Source organism: Nuphar pumila, chromosome 13 (genome assembly GCF_984573655.1).
Source record: "Nuphar pumila chromosome 13, dmNupPumi1.hap1.1, whole genome shotgun sequence".
NCBI lineage: Eukaryota > Viridiplantae > Streptophyta > Magnoliopsida > Nymphaeales > Nymphaeaceae > Nuphar > Nuphar pumila.
Genome location: NC_143261.1, coordinates 85,064,997 through 85,087,571, shown reverse-complemented (window position 1 = coordinate 85,087,571; position 22,575 = coordinate 85,064,997). Strand labels below are relative to the sequence as shown.

At 37.7% G+C, this 22,575-nt stretch overlaps 1 protein-coding gene across 2 annotated transcripts; it reads right to left on the bottom strand.

Moving 5' to 3' along the window:
- Positions 1 to 12,738: 12,738 nt before the first annotated feature.
- Positions 12,739 to 22,209, bottom strand: LOC149818960 (uncharacterized). 2 transcript variants are annotated; one of them, XM_089984626.1, is made up of 8 exons: positions 20,717 to 22,209; positions 20,498 to 20,608; positions 19,059 to 19,268; positions 17,650 to 17,732; positions 14,597 to 16,259; positions 14,324 to 14,514; positions 13,867 to 14,053; positions 12,739 to 13,774 (listed from the first exon to the last, which is right to left on the bottom strand). In XM_089984626.1, the coding sequence occupies exons 3-8, from the start codon at positions 19,213 to 19,215 to the stop codon at positions 13,137 to 13,139; spliced, it is 2,919 nt and encodes a 972-aa protein (XP_089840752.1). In that variant the 5' UTR covers positions 19,216 to 19,268; positions 20,498 to 20,608; positions 20,717 to 22,209; the 3' UTR covers positions 12,739 to 13,136. The 2 variants fall into 2 exon arrangements, with proteins under 2 accessions (XP_089840752.1, XP_089840753.1); XM_089984627.1 differs by having other exon boundaries at positions 14,324 to 14,502.
- Positions 22,210 to 22,575: the final 366 nt, after the last annotated feature.

Genomic DNA, 22,575 nt, shown 5'->3' with positions numbered 1-22,575 from the left:
CAATAAAAGATAATATTTGAAGCGAAGAAATATGTAAGAAGGTAGGCGTTGCATTCATTGAAAATAAGATGAGAGGAAATCGTTTACGGTGGTTTGGACATATTCGGCGAAGGCCTAATGATGCTCCAGTTAGAAGGATAGACAAATGAAAAAATATATTAGTCAAAAGAGGTCGAGGTAGGCCGAAGAAGACTTGGATGGAGATGATAGGAAAGGATATGAATGCTTTGAACCTCACCAAGGACATGACATTGGATAGAAATGATTGGAGGAGAAGGATTCATGTGGAGGACCAGAATGATTTTCTTTTTTGGTTCATATCGCCGACCCCAATTGTTTTGGGATGAAGGCGAAGTTGTTGTTGTTGTAAAAATGGGTTTGGTTTATGTGTTTTGGAACATCTTAATAACATCAACAAGTTTATGCCTTTTGGAATATCTTAATAGCGTGAACAAGTTTATACGTTTTGGAATACCTTGATAACCTGAACAGATTTAGGCGTTGTGGGATATTATAACAGCAAGAACATATTTGTTTTAGGTTGATTAAATTTTGATGTCATTAATAGCTTGTTCAGGTTAAGGACATGTGATTAATCGTTTGTTTAGATCTTGAATTTTGTTGATTGTTTATGCATTGATGCATGCATAGATTTTTTAGTGTTTATGCATCGAGTTATATTTTATAAGTGCACTTACAATTTTGGTTTTGTGTGTATCGATAGTTTTTGGAGGGTCCATGATTGGATTCTTTGGACTGATTGTTATTTGAGTTTTGGATTGGACCCAAGGATCTATCCAAACCCAGATTCACCATGGGTTTGGACTGATCAAAAGCATAAATGAGGTTGATTGGTTTTATGATTGAATTTTTTAGTGAACTCCAGAGTCTGTCCCAAACCCAGTTTCATGTTGGGTTGGAATGAGCAAAGGAAAAAAAATGGATTCTGCCTGTGCGTTTTGAATTTATTTTATCATAGTTAATGTTTAAAATCTGTTTTTTAGATTTAAATAACATCTGAGTTTTTATTTGATTAGAAAAATCTGGTTTTAGATTTAAATAAAATTTGAGTTTTATTAGTTAAATCTGAATTCTTAAGTGGTGGTTAAAATGAATGGAATTTGTTTTTTTTATTTGGTTTAACGTGCCAGTTTATTTAATGTATTAAATCTGAATTTGTATTTATTCGAACCAATATTTTTTATTGCACATTAAATCTTCAATTTAATTGAATGAATTCAAGTTTTGGTAAATATGATTGAAATCTGGATTGATTACACGAATTGGAGTTTTTGTTTAAGTGTGGTTGAAATCTGAATTTAATTAAGTAAAATCTGAATTTTTGTTAAACAATTTAAATCTGGATATTTGTCAAACGTGACTTAATCTGATATTTTAGTTAATAAATTTGAAGTTTTTGTTTAAATGTGTAAAATCTGGGATTTTATATATAAACCCGATGATTTTTTCGGGTATGATTATAAAAGCTTGATTTTTCGGGTGGTGATTAAAATTCTGATTTTTTTTGTAAGGTCCATAAACCTGATTCTTTCCATTTAATCGTAATCTGTATTTTTTCAGTGATTCTTTGAATCAAATTATAATTAGGTTAAGAATTTGACGTTTTCTTTTTAGCTATTATATGGATTTGGGTCTAGGCATAAATATGGTTTTGTGTTTCATTTAGTGTGACCCAATGTGAATATACATTCGTATACTTTTTATTCATATGAGCCACATGTTGATATGAGACTATGTTATTTAAATGACACAGATTATGTAGTGGCTATTGTTGAGCCACTTGTGGGCCTTTTGAGGCTACGTGTTTGTGCCTTACTATTGAGATAATAATTGGAAAATGCATTGATAATTGTTTTATAATGCTTATGATTTAATTTCATTTGTGGCACAATATTACACTGTTACGACTGAATGTGGTGATAGCCCGAATCGGATAATGCATGATGAGTTGCATGTTATTCTTATATAAAGAACTCTTAATAATTTAAAAAAGGTATAATAGACCTTAATAGTGCAATAATTTTGTTCTGTTTGTTGCCTTATGAAATGAGTGAGATCTTTAGATGGTGATCATGGGAGACCATGAGGATATTGAATGCTTTGTATATTGTTTATCTCGAAAATCTGATAGAGAAGTTCATATTCCTAGCCATGATTGTAGGAAACTTACCACCACTTTGCCTGGGGGTAGTGATGTTTAACTCAACTGTAGTTATTGATATACCAAAAAAAGTGGCGTCAAAGGGTGATAATAAATGATTTACTGTGATAGCGATTACTATAAATGATTTACTGTGATAGCGATTACTATGAATGATTTTAAGTTATAACTATTACTGTGAACGATTTACTGTTATAAGTATGATTATGTATAGCGATTACTATGTATAGCGAGTGTGCAATAATTATTATTTATAGCGATTACTGTGTATAATGACGTGTAGAAGTACAAGTGAGACTAATTTTGATTTGATACTAATAATATGCTATTTTGTGTTACAGGGAGGTTACAAGAGAAGTAGAGAACCACGTGAAAAGCTCAGAGGGCGATGTCAGTGGCATGTAGTTCCGTCGTGGTATAGACAACTGAGTGAATACTAGAAGGATCGATTATGAAATATGCACTTCGGCGGCCTTCTGGACCAGCATTCTTTTGAAACATACCGGAACACCATGACCCACCTGGTAAATAAGTGAAATAATAAGACGAGCACATTCCAGTTTGATTCTTTTGAGATCATCATGACCCTAGAAGATGTGGTGCGGATTACAGGCCTTAAGTGTCATGAAAGTGTTGTCATATTACAAGATTTAAACTATACCGCAAGGGACAAGTTCATGGACATTCTAGGAATGTCGATGAAGGACTAGAGGGAATGTATTTCTCAATGTATTTTTGGTAGAGGCAATGTATTTCTGTGTATGCAATTCCACATCGATGAAAGTTTACTCTTTCTGTAATAAATTGGAAGGTCGGTCCGCTACATGTGCATCTGAAAGAGCTAACCAAGAGTTGCGCGGCTTCTTTCTTTATTTTTTTGGACTTATTTTATTTTCTTATTTGTCTGGTTCGAGAATAAGTTACATGTGGCTGCAATTTTTGGAAGATTTAGATAAAGTCAACAACTATGCATAGGTGATGCTATGCTCGCACACTTGTACAGTCAACTTTACCATGTGAGTAATGGTACAAAAACCATCGCAGAGTTTTGGCCATTTGTTCAGATAATTGTTTATTACATATTTTGTAGTTGTAGACTAAGATAGTTGAAGGTTATAGTCTTACTAATATATATGATTTTGTAGGCCTGGTTGTGGGAGCATATTATCATCTTGCGTCCTCAGTGTGGCCCTGTGATTTGTGGTTTTGCAAAGATCGACCGATGGGCTAGAATAAATGTAAAGCAAGATAATGCTAAGTTCATTTTAGATGGTCTGCAATTAAATGAGGTAAACTGTTTAAAATCATTTATAATTGTTTCAGCATTTATCATTCATTAGTATAAATCGTTGAAATGTTTAGCATTCTTAAGTAATCATCATTGCAGGATTTTTACTTCGTTAGTATAAATTGTTCTAATGTTTAACATTCTTAAGTAATGATCATTGCATGATTTTGTATTCCTTAGTATAAATCGTTATCACTTTAGTATTTAACTTTCATTAGTCTAAATCGTTGTAATTGTTAGCATTCTTAAGTAATGATCGTTGCAGGATTTTGTATTCCTTAGTACAAATCATTATCACGTGTAAATTGTTATAATCATTAGCTTTCTTAAGTAATGATCATTGTAGGATTATTTTTTCATCAGTACAAAGCGTTATCTTTTTAGCATTTAGCATTCATTATTGTAAATCGTTGTACTACGTAGCATTCATTACTGTAAATCATTTTAATACAAAGTTCTCATTAGTAACAGTCATTGTAATATATTTAGCACTCGTTATTATAAATTATTTTAGTATTTAGCATTCATTAGCATGAATAATTATGTCTATACCTAAACCATAATCTTCAATGTACAGGTTGTGTGGAGACTGTATGGAGATGGGGAGGACAAGGCCCAAGAGATTGTTGATCGGGTTGCGAGAGTGTATGCCTGCGATATTTGGTTGTTTAGCAATTATAAAGCCGAGTTGCAACATGGTAGTCGAGTTCTCCTATAAGCCGGCTTGGGACAGTCTACCCCAAATAAGCCTGTGGAAGTGAGAAAGAAGATGAAAAGTGGTGGGGCCAGGAACGTGAATTGGCATGATCGCTTCAAGGAACAATTGGATAGCTGGAACAAATGAGGTGTTCGTGCCATAGCGTATGATTATAAAGAACAACAATATGACCCCAACTATTTCAAAAAATATTAGGAACTTATGCGTCAAAATCTGGAGATTGAGAATAAGGAACGTGAAAATGTTGGGAACCCATGCGTCCCTCCTGTCCCCCATTATGTCGTTTCCCAGCATAGAAAACACATCCATCGTGTCCCTCCAGCTACAACAATGATTCCCTCAGTTGCAATACACGATGAGGAGCGAACACAGCTCACAAAAAATAAGGTAGACTCTGCCATAAGGTTTGAGATGCTAGAGAGGAAGAATAAGGAGTTAGGAAAGCATGTGAAGAATTTAGAGAGACAAATGTGGTCACTGGTAGAGCTGATTATCAGTGGTTTTAATAAGATCACGGGAACCAAGAGGCCACCAAGGAAAGAGAGTCCACCAAGAAAAAGAAAGAGACAATTTGTATGTCAAAGTCCATTTGAGTCGTCAAGTGTCACTGAATAAACATTATATGATTTTTTTATCTCGATGTTTATTTGTTGTAATTCTATAATTCTTTATTGTAATTCTATAATTGTTTTTTGTAAAGTGACATTCTATAAATGTATAATTCTTTTTTTAATAAGTGTAACATATAAGTGTCACTGAATAAATCGTTGTAATGTTCGACCTTCATAAAAAAAATGAAGAAACGTTTAGCGTTGTGTGCTGCGTAAATTATGAATTGCTTTTACAAGATGTCTTTATATCGCAATTTATACAAACATTAATAAAAGGATGAAATAATTTGTATGTATAAATACTACATACTATCACGATTTGCTACATCACGATCTGTACAGCCATGCCTCCAAAATCCATCAAATAATCAAACCAAATCCGTTTGAATATTCTGTTGTGATTTGCCTTTACGAGCTTTGTCTAAGCGAATGATACATTCCATCGCAATTTACATAATGACATTCATATATGGCAGAAAAGTAAACTAAACAAATCAACATGATGTTTAGACTTAGTAATTAAGAACAAATTGAGTTAACTTCAAAGATATATAATCATTGTGTAAATCGCTCTGGGATAATATCTGGTATAATGATTCAGATACATTATGCACAACAATTTATCTTATCGCGATTTACACTAACTGATAAAAGGCGAATAAATATAAATCTACTTAGAACCACAATTCTTTAAGTATCATAATATAATAATATTTTCCTCTAGTGATTTGCTTTTACGAGCTATGTATATGTGAACGATATGTCCATCACGATTTACACAATGACTGATTCATAAAAGGCGAAAAAGAAAAATAATAAACACATCGACACGATGCTTAGACTTAGTAAACTATAAATCCTGAAATAGTAGCAAATCGATTTCACTGTAACGATATTTGATATAGTGATTTGCTTGATATCGATTGTCTTCTCGCGAATTAATTTTATGAGCTTTGTATATGTGAACAACATGACCTACCGCGATTTACACAATGACTGATTCATAAAAGGCAGAAAGGAAAAACAATAAACAAATTGGCTCGATGTTTAGACTTAATAAACTATAAACGAGTTAACTTCAATGATATATTACAACCACATTCATTTACAAAATATATGAGTATTTAGTTACAATAAATGACCATTATCATCAAAGAAAATAGATATCATCATCAGCATCATCCCCACGTCCAAATAGTTATGTGCTTCGAGTGCAATCTAGGTGCGCATGAAATCCAGCTTGCTTTCAGGCAGAACTGAAGTATATCGAAGATATGGATTGCAACAAGCAGAGAAGATGCAGCCTGCACGACTAGCACCTTCAGTTTACTGAGTGGCTTTCGCTAGTTACAATACATCATGGAAAGTTATTTATTGGAGGACATTTTTGTCAAATGCATATCTATCTTTTAGAGACTCCTATTTTACAGAAGAGATCATAAAAACAACCATATCATTCATTATCGAGTTCATTTTTTGCTACAAAATGATTCTATGTGCAGCTGAGGGTACATCCTCTCCAAGAAAATGAGCTCAAAATGATTCTATGTGCAGCTGAGGATACTCCCACTGCACTGCATCATTTGTCATGAAGTATATCAAAGATTAGGCAGATATTTTTTCAACTGTGAAGTATGGTTTGCGAACAATAGAGGGACTGACAGTAGGAATAGATCAAATAGATGGACATCAGCATCATCCATTGTCTATCATGCAGAATATCTACGCTTGCTCCAGTATGGCGGCAACGATTGAAGATGATTATGGTCGTTATATTTTGTGTAAGCTTCGATATACTTCATGACAAATACGTTGCAGTCGTATGTGTCATGAAGATTATACAGATCTTTCCTCACGACGTGAAAATAACTACATCATTAGCATCAAACCCCATCTATCAAGCACAAGTAGAAGGAACACAGAAGAACAAAGAAGAAAGAAAAATACACGAAAGAAGAAGACGAAGGTGGAGGAGAAAAAAGAAGAAGAAGAAGCTACGCTATCACAGAAAAGAGGCAGAGAGGTTAAATAGATTTGGGTTTTAGACCTGGACAACGGGTTGGGTCGAGTAGGGTTTTACCCACGTGTACACAAATCGACATGACGTTTAGACTTAGTAAAGTACAAATTGATTTACAACTTGATATAAATATTGCAGTAAAATTTGTAAATCGCTATCAGTGTTTTATAGAAGGTGTTCTATCATGATCTGTACAACAACGGACATAAAGTGGAAATGATTTGTCCTATCACGATTTGCGTTTACGAGTTTTGTCTATGTGAACGATGTCTTATCGTGATTTACACAATGCTATATTAGTAAGAACCCGTTATTATAAATCGTCATCTCACGTTTAGTACTCATAAATAAAAATCGTGATTTACACAATAATGCTATATTAGTAAGAATCAGGATTAGGGTTTGTTGTCCTATCGCGATTTATTTTTACGAGCATTTTTTACATGAACGATATGTCGTATCACGATATACACAATGACTGATTCATAAACAAATTGACACGATGTTTAGACTTAGTAAACTATAAATCAAAGTAACTTCATAAATACAAATTGGTGTAACTTCATAAATATAAATCGATATCGTTCACAAAGACAAACAAAGAAATATCGTTGTTGCGGTAACTTCATAACTACAAATCGACGTGATTTAGGTTTTAGGTTTTAGGTTTAGATTTTAGGGGTTTAGGGTTTAGGGTTTAGGATTTTAGGGTTTTAGAGTTTAGGGTTTAGGGTTTAGGGTTTAGGGTTTAGGGTTTAGGGTTTAGGGTTTAGGGTTTAGGGTTTAGGGTTTAGGGTTTAGGGTTTAGGGTTTAGGTTTTAGGATTTAGGTTTTAGGATTTAGGTTTAAGGGTTTAGGGTTTAGGGTTTTAGGTTTAGGTTTAGGGTTTTATGTTTTAGGGATTGGGGTTTAGGGTTTAGGGTTTAGGGTTTAGGGTTTAGGGTTTAGGAAGTTACCGCGACAACAATATGTCTTTGTTAGCATTTGTGAATAAAATCGATTTGTATTTATAAAGTTACCTCAATTTGTATCATTGAATTATTCTTAATTTGTACTTTACTAAGTCTATACATCGTGTGGCTTTGTTTATTGTTCTTCTTTTTGGCCATTTATTAATCAGTCATTTCAGCTATTGGTCGTGATGTATTGTAACTAGATACTAATATTTTTGGTAAATGAATGTGGTTGTAAATAATGCCGATTTGCATTTAAGAAGTTATCGCGACAACGGTATATCTTTGTTTGTCTTTGTGAACGATATTGATATATAATAACATGATTGATGAGTTTTGTGTTTTAGGTTTTTGGTTTAGGGATTGGAGTTTAGGGTTAATGAGCTTTGTCTATGTGAACGATATATCCTATCATGATTTACACAATGACTGATTAATAAAAGGTGGAAAACTAAAACAATAAAAAAAATCGAGATGATGTTTAGAATAGATAAAGTAAAAATTGAGGTTACTTCATAAATACAAATCGATTTACAACTTGATACTGATTTAAGTCATAGTTGCAAATCAATTTCACTGCAATAATTTGTCCTATTGTGATTTGCTTTGACAAGCTTTGTCTATGTTAACGATTTTCCTATCGTGATTTACATAATGACTGCTAAAAGGTGAAAAAGAGGATGAAAAAACAAATCGACACGATATGTGCTATCATGATTTGATTGATACGTCCTATCGCGTTGACTAGTTTTGTAAAAGGCAGATGAAATGATATTTTTTAATTTAATTAATGCACAATGCAATTTATTTGCTCGCGCTTTTTGAAAATTGGCAGTATTTTTTGAAAATTGGTGGTATGTGAAATGATGTTTCCTTTGTATATGAATGACACGTTACACAAGTTCAGGATGGTGTCGCTTCACTTTGTTTCATGAACAAGGAACAGACAAATCGACATTTCTTTTATAAATGACGTGTTCATGAATCGAACATATAACTTGCTTCATCGCAAAGGGGGTATCGATGACGAGGAAGGAGAAGATGACAGCTACATGACCAACGATGGCGAATCAGACGTATATTGTCTAAACCTCATGTTGAGATTCTTCAAAATTTGTCTTTTTTATGGCTTATATTCAATTTATGTTGTGTATTGTAGAAAGAAATTTCAATATCGTTTCTTGAATATTCTGTTAATGTCAGTGGAACATCCACAAAAAGCGGTGCCCGAAAACTCAACAAAGAGCTCTAAGATAACATCAAACGGCTGCAAAACGAATTTGCAGAATGAAACACTATCAGTAATTTTGTACGTATGAAACCACTATCAGTTATATATTATGTATGCCATGAGTACGTATGTTAACACGTGCATATTTGTTGCAAACAAACTATATCTGATTTCGTCATATATATTCAAAGCAATGCAACAACCAATACTAGACGCATCGTCACCCCTTATTTCATGATATATCGGTTCTCTTATATGTTTATTTTATTTTTTGATTTACTCTTGTTGCTTCATGTTTTAACCTTACTATTATCATTGTTTCGTTCAACAGAGTTTCATCCGCCGATTGCCATACTCCATTGGATTTAAAGATGGACTATCATACTAAGGAAACAATGATCACTGCGGAGACTTTTGGTCAAGTGAAAAGGTAAGTGAAGAAACCTCTTGTCCAAAGTTTAGGCATAACAGTCCTAACACGATTTATACTAATGTCGATCGAAGATTCTCGAAAAAGGGCATCATTGCGCGCCATCCAAACGAACCATCAAGTGGTAAACAACCACGACCTCCAGATTAACTGCCACTACTTGCTACGTCAAAGGCAGACCAGACCCAAGATGAGGTCTAGCGCAAAGGACTCATCCATAACCAAGACCTTCGGGTGCTTTCAAGTCCTACGAGAGATCTCCACAAAGGTAGGGCAAGACCAGAAGAGGTGGAACGAGGATTCTTCAGCAACATGACAAAGCACACACCAGCTCGGAAGTTGGAAGCCCCACCTCTTTAAGGTAGAGTGAGTTTGGACCTTATCGTGCAAGATTAACCAAGCCAGGACCCGAGAACGGGGAGAAGGGCCCTTCACCCATAGCGCAGATTCAGGCAACCAGGTCTCCTCCGGGAGAAGCAACGATCTATAGACTTTGCTGGTCAGAAACCTCCCGGTAGGAGCAATAGCCCAATGCACCCAGTTACCAATATCGGCAGGATCATCAAAATTGTTGTTGAAGAAAGCTAAAGCTTACAACCATGACTTACGTAGATGGGAAAATGCTCCACGCAGCTAGCAAAGGAAAACCGGAAGGAGAGAAGGAGGCCCATACTTAGAGAGAAAAAAAGTAGCGCAAGGATTATCTGGTTGATGAGCAAGCCAAAATTGCTTAGAGACTAAGGCAATACTCCTGAGTCTGGGTGCAGGAACACCTAAATCGGTCATAGAATGCGGCAAGACCACCGAATGCCAACCAACCAGGTGGCGCTTACCCTTGAGATGTCACCCAGACCAAAGGAAGCCTTCTAGCAGACGCGTCAGATGCTTCTCCACACCCACAAGTATAAAAAACATGAACATGAATAATTTTGGAATAGTCGAGAGAATGTGCTTCACTAAAGTTAGGCGGCCAGTGTACGAGAGATAAGAAGCTTACCACAAGAGTAATTTGCGCTTAACTTTAAGAAGCGTCGGAGCCCAGGCCACAGAGGTGAGATGCTTAACTTGTAATGACAAACTCAAGTACAACATCAGTAGCTCATATATAACACAGTTAAAAATCTTCATCCTAGTAGCTAACATAGAGGGTTGGACGTGGAACATAGAAAGAGAACACTTTTGCTCATTGAGAGAAAGGCCAGAAATAGAGAAAAAAAATTGAAGAATAAGCTTGAACCGAAGCATCTGTTGAACACTAGCGCGGCCAAAAATGATCATATCATCAGCATAAATAAAAGCATGAGCATGGAAGTTCTGGACTAGTAAGGGATCAATTAAACTGCACGCAGCGGCCTGCTTAAGCAGCACAACAAGACCCTCGACGACTGCATTGAACAATAAAGGCTAAAGAGGGCAACTTTGACGCAGACCCCGCTCCAGCTTTAACCGTTCCCCGAAAGTGCCATTGATATTCAGCATAGCCTGGGCATTCGTGACTAGTTTCTTAACCCAACCAAAGAACTGACGACCAAACCTGAAGTTCAACAACATTTGAAATAAGAAGGGTCATTGCACAGAGTCAAAAGCCTGGTGATCACCACTGAAGTATTGCCATCATATTGGAGAGAGAGAGAGAAGGAACCGTGGTGATCACCACCACCATGCCTGCCCATAATTCTGACGAATCTGTCCACTCCACCTTCACCTCACGTTATGTTGGGTTCTCGTCTAGCATCAGCTCATTGTTTATGATCTAGTAAGCCGCCTCCTTCAGTATCGAGTTCTCTAGCATCCTGAACCTTGGATTGAGCCCGAGAAGCTCATCATGGCCGTCATCATCAAGAACTACGTTGACATGGTTGTGTACCCCATCACCACTGAGCTCCAGAATCACTGTGTGAACATGATCGCTCACCTTTTCAACACACCAATCGTCAAGTCGGAGGCAACGATCAGTGGGTTCATTGGAGGCCATCATGTTGGCGGGTCTGGCTTTCAAGAGGTCGTGGCAGAAAAAGAGGAATGCAGAGGAGAAGCCCTACGACAAGCCCAACATCGGGGCGGGGTGGAGCATGGCAATGAGGACGTCCAACTCATGTAAGGCCTCGCCGGTGCTCCCATTCTGAAGATCAACTTGGTCTTCCTATGCCTCGAATGCGTAAGTGAGGTCCACGATCGACTGAAATTCATGAGAGTCATCTTCCAAGGGAGTCCCCCGAAGACACATTGTTTGCTACAGTGCGTGTTCGGGGGTCCGAATGAGCGCCACATATACTTGCACAAAAAATTCTAGTGGATGTTTACGCGATTCTGCCTATTATCTTCCCAATCTAACGTCTTCTCCTGTTGTCGCTCTGCTTCCTCTGGACCTTATTGGTTTTGCAATTCCTGCGTGAGCCGCTTGTTTTTAGTTTGTTTTGCTCCTGCTTGTTTTTGTTTTTCTACTTTTGTTCTCTTTGGGTTCAACTCTCGCACGGGTGGCACCAAAATGTCTGACCCAACCGACTACCCAACGACGACATCGCTCTCTTTTGCACTTGCAGAGACGACGACGACACAGCAGCAGCGACACCACCACCACTGGGGAGCACAAATTTCTAGGAGGAAATTACAGGAAGGTACACAGGTTTGAGACAAAATTATGAGATTGCCCCTATGACCAAAGCGGCATTCGCTTTGGAATCTGAAGGGGATAGGTGGGGCTGAGGGGAATGAGATAGAAAGAAGTGACAGTCCACAGACCGACTCTCTCACCAGCCTGCTGGCTGCTGACGGGGTTCACTGATGATCAAGAGTCATGGGGTAAGAGTGTGACGGGTTGAACATAGTGATGTCGCCTTGCCATAGGAGCCTTTGGTCAAAGACAAGTCAAGCGTGATCAAAAGTATAAGCTCGGTAAATGCATAATTTTGAGACACAATTTCAACAAAGATGCATCATGCAGCATCCCTCCTTTTTCTCATGCAAATTCCTGCAAATCACAAGAGACACCCTTCTCATATGAGAAATTTTATCACAAAGTCTGCAGGACAATGTAAATTGCCCCCTTGCATGCCTCTACCAAACACCTTTATCATATCAGAAGGCACCAATCTAAAAGATGAACCACCCTTGACATTATAGTGGAACACCTACCTCTCTCTCTCTCTCTCTCTCTCTCTCTCTCTCTCTCTCTCTCTCTCTCTCTCTCTCTCGTGCGCAACCAGTACTGGTCTTCAGCATATACAAATAAACAGGATTAGTTGCATTCTACCCATAAGGGAAAAATAAATCCAAAGTGGAGAAAAAAAAAAGAATCTCACCATTTTCATTCACAACATCAAGCATACCATTCCGTTATGTATCAACCCACACAAAACAATACCATTCCAGAACTGACAATTAGAAAAGAAACTGGAATGCAGGCTCCTTATCAAGGACATAGATACAGAAATAAACAAAACCAACCAACTATGGACAGATGGCCTACTGCTAATTATAAACAAGCCTATCCAGATTAAAGAGAGCCTAATCCAAACCTGGCTGTTTTGTCAACCATGACGGATGTATGAACAGCTGTGATGGCTATGCCGAGTGATGGAAGAGAATGAACCAAAATTATAGAGCAGTAACAACTCAGCGATGAAGAGAACTCATGGAACCCATTCATATCACCGAGGAAAAAACCAAGTTCACTTGAAACAAGTTTCACTCTAGTAACATCCTAGCTTGCAAGTTCGGTTACAGTCTCTTCTATTAGATCTTCCAACAACGTCACTTCAATGTCGATTGCAATGCATTCTGCATCAAATCTGAGGTCCATCCACCTGCTTTTTGCAAGATCCCTTCCAACAATCTGATCCAAAGTATGGGATTCTTGATAGTGCAGAGCAAGGTGCCAGCTTACGCCTGCCCATACCTCTTCAAGAAGGTGTTCCCCCACTGGAAAAGGCCGTACATTGGGCCTAGAGCATGGAACCCCACCATGGCAACCTGACAATCGCTCTAAGATCTCCAGAAGGACCTCATTAACACAATCAAAGAGAAGCAGTTGATCAACCGACACTTCACCAGGTGGATCTACTAGGAGAAATAATGATTGGTCTAGAGGTTGGTCTGATGAATCCCAACTTGCAACAAGTTCCCTACTGCCAGTCAAATTAGAAGCTTCTAATAATGTTCTAACATACTCGAAATCTACTCCTTTGGCCTCTAAACATCTTTTCCATGTCATTTTTGACTCTGAAGTTACTGGAAGTGTTCCATTAGTGCCAAGATTATGCTTGGAACTGGAGAAACTGTCCACCCCTTGCGAATCTTCCAGCTCTTCAAAATGAATTTTCCGAGGCTTGATAAGAATCTCTGTTGTGGAATGTACACAAATCAATATCAATTTTAGTTTAGGTACAGCCTAGAGCAAGAGAAGCATATGTCAACTTTGGTATCAAATAGACCTTGTTGGGTAGGGAGGCAGATTTCAGGACTTGAAGCATCCTCTGAAAAAACTGGTTCTAGCACCGAATCTGGACTTGGTTGATGTGGCTTCTCACATATATTCTGTGACAGCATAGCTTGATCCAAAATTTGATAAGATGAAGGAAGAGGTGGAGAGCTAACGATTGTTATATCTGCAGCAGAATCCTAAAGTAACACGGAAAACATAAGATTGCATAGTTTTGGTAAAATAGGAAACATTAATCAGATAAAAATCTTTTTGTATACCATTAGTCCCTTGAAGAGCCAGGACCAACTCAGGGATTATGGAGAGCTCCCCATTAAACGACTCATGTTGGTTTCAAAACTGACCAACCTGAGGCCTAATGAGTCGGAGTTGATAACAAAGATCTCAAACTCCCTTCATAGATATTATGCATATCCAATTTGTAAATAACAAAAGATATTCATAGCTACCAGACTTGAGCATTCCACGTTGATTCTATGATCCACTTGTTCTGGTGACGAACAGTCACAAAAATCTGGAGGATTTCTCAATTGCTCTTCCACACAATCAGGTTCAGCAAGACCAGAGAGGTTAATTTTGCTGATCCCTTTCTCATCAGCATCTGATCGCTCCATCCTACCTTCATCTACTGCAGAAACATCTTAAAAATGAAGGAACCCATTTCAAAATCTAAAATCCATCCGAAGATGAGATGAACCACAAGAAAAAGGTCAAAAAGATACCTCCTGGGCCCTGTGTTCCTTCAGTGTCAACCTCCTCCTCAGCCAAATTGCCAACTAGAAACCCCTTCAACAGTTCTGTACCAGCATTCAGCTCTTGAATGTCAGTGTTTGCACCATCACCTTCATTGAAGGAAGATACATTGCTATCTGATAGCACGGGCCTGTTCAATGCCAAATCCTTCCTTGGTGAACTGCTGCATTCAGAAATCTTGTCCCTTTGCAAAGAAAATTCGAAACCAAGATGGTCACTATGAGAAGTTTGGATCTCGTCAGAGCTGTTCCTCAAAGGACTTAACCTAGGGGATGATAAGATGTAGTCGGGCAAGGAAAGTACTCTCCCTAGAGTTCTGGCAGCAGGTCTTCTGAACAAAGGACCATCAGCATCCCTTGCACTCAAGATATCAGAGAGATGGCTTCTAGCTTCTCTGGTAGCAGCTGAATCTCTAGGTTGTGATAGTGAACGAGAGTATGTTAGGTTCTTATTTTCAAGATAACTGAAGCCACGAGAAAACAATTCATCAACAATGATTGCCTGAGGTCTCAAAGGCCTCCAATTTTTTTCTCTCCAGCTTTCACTTCTTGAGGGTCTAGTTGTTCTTTTAGGAAGGTCAGAAGATTCACCACTTAGGTGTCTCTCATCTGGACTTTTGCTAAGCTCTTCGGAATCTTGATATCCATATGGAATTCTATGCAGAACAGCATCCATAGATATGCGATGCTGCTCTGCTTTTGCATCTGATATTGCTAGCTTTAACTTTTTTTTAATCTCTTTAAGAGAAAAAGATGTTAGTTTTTCTCCCTCTTGATTTCCTAAATCACACTGAAAATGTACAAAAGAACTTGAGCTTGTTGCACCCACATTATCTTCTTGAATACTAGGAGGCCCAGGCTTCAGAACAACAATCTTGGTTGAATTATGAGATATACCAACATCCTTCAATGATGAGCCTCTACCCCAAAACTTATGTCTCATTCTGGAGAATTTAGGTATATGTTGCTTGCTGAACTCTGTATCTACATTGTTCTTCGATAACTCAGCTTCTTCTGATGACTTATTTGATTTCATTTTTGACATTTGCTCCATTTCAGCATTTCTCAAACCTTGAATATGCTTGGCCAAAAGTGAATTAGGATCTTGCAGGAGTTTGAGAAATAATTCCTTGTTTGAATTTAGAATCTCCAATGCATCCATAAATTCTTTTGAATGGTGAATCCCACCATCCTCCCAGAGGCACTCCACATCATAAAATTTCTGGTAAACAAAGGCTTCTGTTGCCTCATCCAGTTTATCCTTTATGTTGTGACAAGAATCACACGTTTTCTTGTTTTCTAACTGTGACACCTGGCAGGCATACTGGAATCCCTCCACCGATGTAGCTTGGTCAATAGTACTAGTAAATTGTTCGACGGGCCCAGGATGACAAGTAACACCAGGTTTCTTCCACTTGGAAGCTTCCCCATCATCTGACTGAAGATTGTGCACAATTTTAGATGTCTTATTTTTCTGCTTCTTGTGCACTTTAGATTGGTTTCTTCTCTCTGAGTCGGACAATAAATGGTCCCCATACTTATCCTTAGACATTTCATTAGCTATAAGTGTTTTTATAGGCACCTGTTCAGTACTCCCTTCAGAAACTCTGGTTTCATCTAGCTGTTTCCCATCCTGAAACACGCCAAGAACCATATTGTCAGTTAGTTTCATGATGTAAGAGAAAAATGCAAGAGTTTCCTTGCACACAAAAAAATGTTAGAGTTGGCTCTGACAAAGTTCATGGAAAAGGTGACACCTATTTCTTGAGAAATAAGTTGGAAACTTATTACACGAAAAAAGGGCTCTCCAGGATTTAAAGAGGCATAGGGTCAGCATCTTAACCAGACAATATTGGGAAAAAACCCCACAATTATCAACTTAAGAAAAAGAAAAATGACAGCAAAATCATATATAGGATCATCTTTCTAAAAGACTTACTGGCATACTGCATCCCATGAACACATCACCATTTACATGTCCAAGATAGAAAATTGAAGACCAAAAACAGTAATTTTGTAGAATTCATGCAACTATCTTGACCTCTGCATCCAAGAATCCAGTATAAAATAATTTTCTATACCTAATTTATAACTCTATGACTAATCTTCTATTAAAAATATTTACATCACAGAGACCATTGTTATCAGGATTCTGGAACCTTTGATGTCTTGTGTGTGTGCATGCATGCGTGATCAGAGCTAAATGTAGCAGAATATCATCCCTACCAACACACAAACCCACAAATAAAACACAGATGTGTTATTTTGTCAATGTTGAAGGCTACATATTCAATGGATATGGAGAACTACTAGCATGATGACCCATAGATGGGGACAATGGGTCACAAATAGAGAACCCCACAACCATGGAAATCTACATGATCAGATACACGTATTCTGGATACGATAAAATTTTCTTCTTAATTTCTATGCAAGATGTAAGAAGTTTGCTTCTGTTTATCCCCTTGAGTTAATAAAACATGTACCAATTTACACTTCTATTAGCAGATTGAGAGGGCATTTGTTTGCCAAAGGATGAAAACAAGCTCACCAGAAGTGAATAAAACAAATTGTATGTAACCTGGCATGAAAAAACAGTGGATAAAGCAATTTCTTTAAGATAACCATTGTTCAGCCTTCAGGTCATTGAAGGTTATTAAGTAACCTCAATGTGGGTCAGAAAGATGATTCAGAAAGAAAGCTTTCATGTATTCCGTACAACGCTCAGCATTTGGATATAGAACAAACATAAAATGCATGTGCATGTTTATATGCATGGTAATGTTACTTGGACACATGCATGTGTGTTCTTGTGTGTGTATGCATCTGTGTGCATCCATGCATATGGCTAGCCCCTAGGTCTGGAAGTATTGTGCCTGCTTCTATGCTTGTGTGTTAGTCTGCTACAACAGGCCATTTAAAGAATCAATAAGGTACACAAGGCTGAGACTTCTATCTTATGGACCAACAATATCCCCCAAAGGGAAAAAGAAAAATGCAAAAAGTCATTCAGATGAACGTACCACAACATTATCAACTGAAGGATAGTCTTTATGCCTTGCAACATTGCTGGTAAAGTTTAGCCTTTCTCTTGAATATTGGGTACCTACGGCAAGCAAGACTATTCATCAACAAGCAGTGCACAAAACTTTTCCAAGATAAATCAAACACTGTTATATACTGATTCTTCATTACCTAAGACAACTCAAAAGTATTTACAGCAAAGTTAAGCTCACAACATGGTACTGGTCCTCGATATTACACAAACAAGTTCCAATATAAACAGAAATAAGCCCATGCTTTATTTCCAATAAAAAAAATATTCACAGAAGTATTGCATCTTCATGAATTTAGACCTGCTAACATGCAAATACTAGTTAAAACAAACAATGAAGTTCATAAGGTGAGCCCTTGATTCAGAAATGGCCTGCCATTGTCTACACTGGAAAATACCAATTGTTAGGAAACAGGAAAACCTTTCTGGTTTCGTCAACATATGATCCTAGGATAAGGTGCATATGTAGTATAAATAAGTGAAGTATTACACAATTAATGAAAGTTTGAAACCTTTAAAAGTTCATTTGCTTAAACATTTTCTGTGAATAACAGGCTTACATCATATAATGCATAAAAGAGCAACCATTATATAATGCATCTTCTAAGAAATCTTCTTCAACTAAAAGTGAGACCCTGAGTTCTTGATGATGTCTTGAAAAAAAATTCATGATTAATAACCTCACTAACGAAATATCTGCCCTAGACTCAACAAGAGAACTTGAAAAGTCAATAATCATTGTTACTTATGGTGCCAATATTAGTTTAATGTATTGACTTGTATGTGGACAACTATATAAATACAATCTTCCTTTTTTCCTTTTAATGATAAAGCAGGTGATATCCCTTGATGGTACTTACTAGGAAAACTCTTGATGTGACAAAACTTGTATCCACCACTAAAAGAAATTACTGTGCAATGGAAACTCCTAGTTCCAATCAAGCTTTCATATAAAATCATATTGTGCACTAAGTGGCTGGAATCCCTAGAAATAAACAGAATTAAGGTCACTCTGACTGCAGACCTCACAGTAAGAAATATGTTTCCAAAACCACTACAACAATAGTCAATAACAGTGTCCCTAAGCTTTCCATCACTGTCTCATTGGCCAAGCTAAGAGACAACTGAATGTATCAAACATTTCTAGGACTTACTAATACTTTCACATTATGCTTCCTTTCACACTGTTAAGTTAGGCAACTAAACCACTTTACTCAGTAAAATAGGCAGCATGAAGTGAAATAAAGAATGCAACAGCAAATCTAAAGTGAATTTATATTTTAATATATGATGACAGAAAAGCATTTCATTCTTTGTAGACTGAGGTAGTATGCTACATGACCATAGCTTTATAACATGCCAAGATTTTTGTCTTACCAGCAACTGCATTAGCACCACCTCCATGCCTCCGGTCTGAAAGCAACCTTTGTATGGACCTCTGACGGAAATCAAAGATTCTGAGCAGACCCCATATGCATCCAGGTTGATGTTTCTCATGCCGAACAGAGTGCCTGCGCATTGAATTCTGCTTCATTATGGTTGTTAATTTCTCTCAGGCACGTGGAGGTTGGGCAATCAGCAATAGACCTGATTAAGAAAAGAATGATCAGAAGGATTGGTGCCATTTCTTAAGATAGGTAACAGAGTACTGATAGTCCAGAGAAATTCAGACTTTCCATGACACCAAAGCAAATTGGGCACTGAAACCTTTCCACTGTAGGTGAACATTATGTATGCTACTGGACTGGCCATTTCTTTTGATTGGAATGCATACCAAACATGGAATAGTTTCTCCATAGAGATATAAGAAGGCTTTTGTAGACTCTTTTAAGGGTAAATGAGTCTCACTTTACCAGCCAATAACTTGTACGAAAAGTTGGACCAGCTCTTGAAGTTGTAACAAAAAGTAAACAACTCTATCATGATTTCATTGGCACTATTACAAATATTTCATTTATTTTTTAAAGCCAACAATGACAATCGACCATAGCCACTGTATAGCACTGGTTGCTTGGCCAGGACAGAAGGAAGAAAATACTTCCAGAAAAAGCCTGAAAAGTTCTCAACCAGCAATAGTAATCCAGCAATGAGCAGGACAAATGGCACGTTCAAAACCTTTAAAATGAAGTCCGCTTAAACCCTAGTATGAATCGCTAGTCTCAATGCTTCATAAAGGTGAGCTATTGCAAACGGACATAAATCAAACAGTCTGAGACTTTCTCAATCAAATTAGAAGCTTCATGATAATGGAGAATCAATGTTCCCTAAAAAAATTGGCCCTTTCCATGGAAAGCGTCATCATCATCATCATCAAGGGCTACTAAAAACACATCTCCTAAGTGAAGAGCTGAAAAGGTAGTACAGGAACACCGTCGTGCTTGTAGGGTAGGAATATTTCAAAGTAAACAGAGTATAAGGATCACATATATTGATAGCAAAGAATTATCGAAACAATTAAAAGATCATTACAGTTAAATCTCATGGTGTTGTGCCACAAAAAAAAATTTAATACAGATACGAGATTTTCAAACGCAAAATCTAGATGCATCAAAGAGCTAAAAGATTGCAACCAAGAAAAACTCGAAATAATTCCAAATGAATCAGAAACCAATATTGCCTAATCCCTAGATGAATTATAAAACAGAAACAATAAATAAAGAAAGAAAAGTCGCAACCACATTATCAAGCAGTTAAAAAAAAAGGAATCTGGGATCCTCGTGATCTATCAGTTCTGACTCAGAAATTCCGCAATACCTGAACATTTATCAGCAGACAGAAAATAAAAAGGGATGAAGAAGAAGACATAAACAGCTTACCTGAAGAACTGAAAAGAGCACTCCACTCACTCTTGGTTGGTTCAAGGAATTGTGAGTCGCCTCAAAGAAGTTCCACAGGATATCTCAAAGAAACGCTTATATTTCCTGCCCCTGCAAAACAACATGGCGTATTTTCTCATGGTTTGCATGTCACCCTTTAAAATCTGTGAAATCTTAAAAAAAAAATCTGCCACTTCCTTCCAGCCAACAGATACCAACCTAAAGGGACTCCCACTTCTTTTTTTTTGGTAGTTTCTTTTTATCTATCTTGCAACTCCAGCTCAAGAATCCTTACAACAGTTTAGGATTCTCAGTGATGCAAAAGCGAAGAACCAGATTCCTCCTCCAACCTTAGACACAAAACTTCCACTTCTTTCCAATTCATACACTTCCACAGCACACCTGAAACAATCCAGGCAGTGCTATCCGATCCTTACCTTCCCCAACCTTTTCATGATCTTGAAACGGAAAAAAAACTATGGAGAAGCATCCAATTATGAACCCAAACAACATAGAACCAATCTTTCTCTAAGACCACCAAACCACATAGAAACAAATCTTTCTCTAAAACCAAACACCAAACTCTCTCTCTCGCTCTCGCTCATGAATTTTCAACTTTCGGCAATCCAAGATGAAAAAGCTTAAGCCCCGTTTGAGAAAAGGCAATTTGATTCTCCAAACTTTAACCACTAATTCAACAGCAGCAACCTATCTCTCGCACTTTCTCGCCGTTATAAGAGACTTCAAAAACAATTAAAAAGATGCCGCACACTTTGTCCAAACACGGCAACCAAGACGAGGCAACTAGAAAAACAAATAAAACCCACCACCAGAAACGCAAAGCCTAACTCTTCACCCTCTCCCCACCACCAGAAACGCAAAGCCTAACTCTTCACCCTCTCCCCACCATCAGAAAGGCACTCCAGACCCCAATAATCAGGTTCCACCTTCAATTACAGACCCCAATTCAATCCTTCTCCAACGACCACCAAAGCTCAGGGGTCCAACTTCTCCATCAATTGATAACACCCATCGCGGAAATTGGATTTCCTGATAAAGCAAAAGTGCTACAGAGAGTCGGCAGTCGAGAAGTACTGAAGTTATGAAGAGGGTGATCAGAAAAAGGAAGGGAGAGAGTGGAGAGGATGAATTGGTAGTAAATAGTGGAAGAGGGTTTTTGGAGGCATGGAAGAAGAAAAGTGATGGACCCTCTCTTTCTCTCATAAGGGTGGGTTCGGATGGGTGAAGGTGGTGTTGGATGGGGTGAGAACCGGGTCCCTACGTTGCTTTTGCATGAAGCAACTGTTGGGTTTTTTTTATCCTCCTCTCTCTTCTTCTTGCAGAGGGCTCCATGCAGCTCTCTCTCTTTCTCTCTCTGATTTCACACCATGGTTGGATTCTAGTCTGATATATTTCTTTTTTCTACTTTGATCTCTTATAGAAAGAGAGAAAAAAACGGCAAGATTATTTTTTCTTGGAAGGATGAGAAAAATACGAGGATCTCAAACGCGTATTTTCAGGCCTACCCACTACAATCTACAACGACTAGAACGCTACCCCCCCCGGGAGTTCTCTCTCTTTCTCTAGTATTCTACCTCGAATTCCTCTCTCTCTCCCCATAAAGTCAGAGATCCTTCTCTCTCATGATGATTTTCTACCTCGAATTCTTCTTGCAGACAACTGTCAACCTCTCTCTTTCACAGGAAGCCACCTATCACTTGCTGAAAACCGAACGAGCCCCTCCATCTGTCTTTACCTTTTTGGTCGACCGTAAATGAGGGGGACACACCTCTGTATGTGTATGTCAGATGTGCTTTCTGCCTTTTAAAAATAAGTCCGGACCCTCTGCCTCATCCCTCGCCCTCGAGTCTGCTGCAATTTGGCCAATGTCCGTAAGTAGGAAAATGGTTGGAATTTTTGCATACATTTTCAAACGATTGAAAATTTTTATAAGACAATGAGTGGTGGTGAAAATTTTCCGTCGCGCCTGGTCGCATGCTTTTCATATGATTAAAAAACTTTCACCACTTCCAAATGCAGAGAAGATTATTGAAAACACTTTCCACGAGGAAAATCAA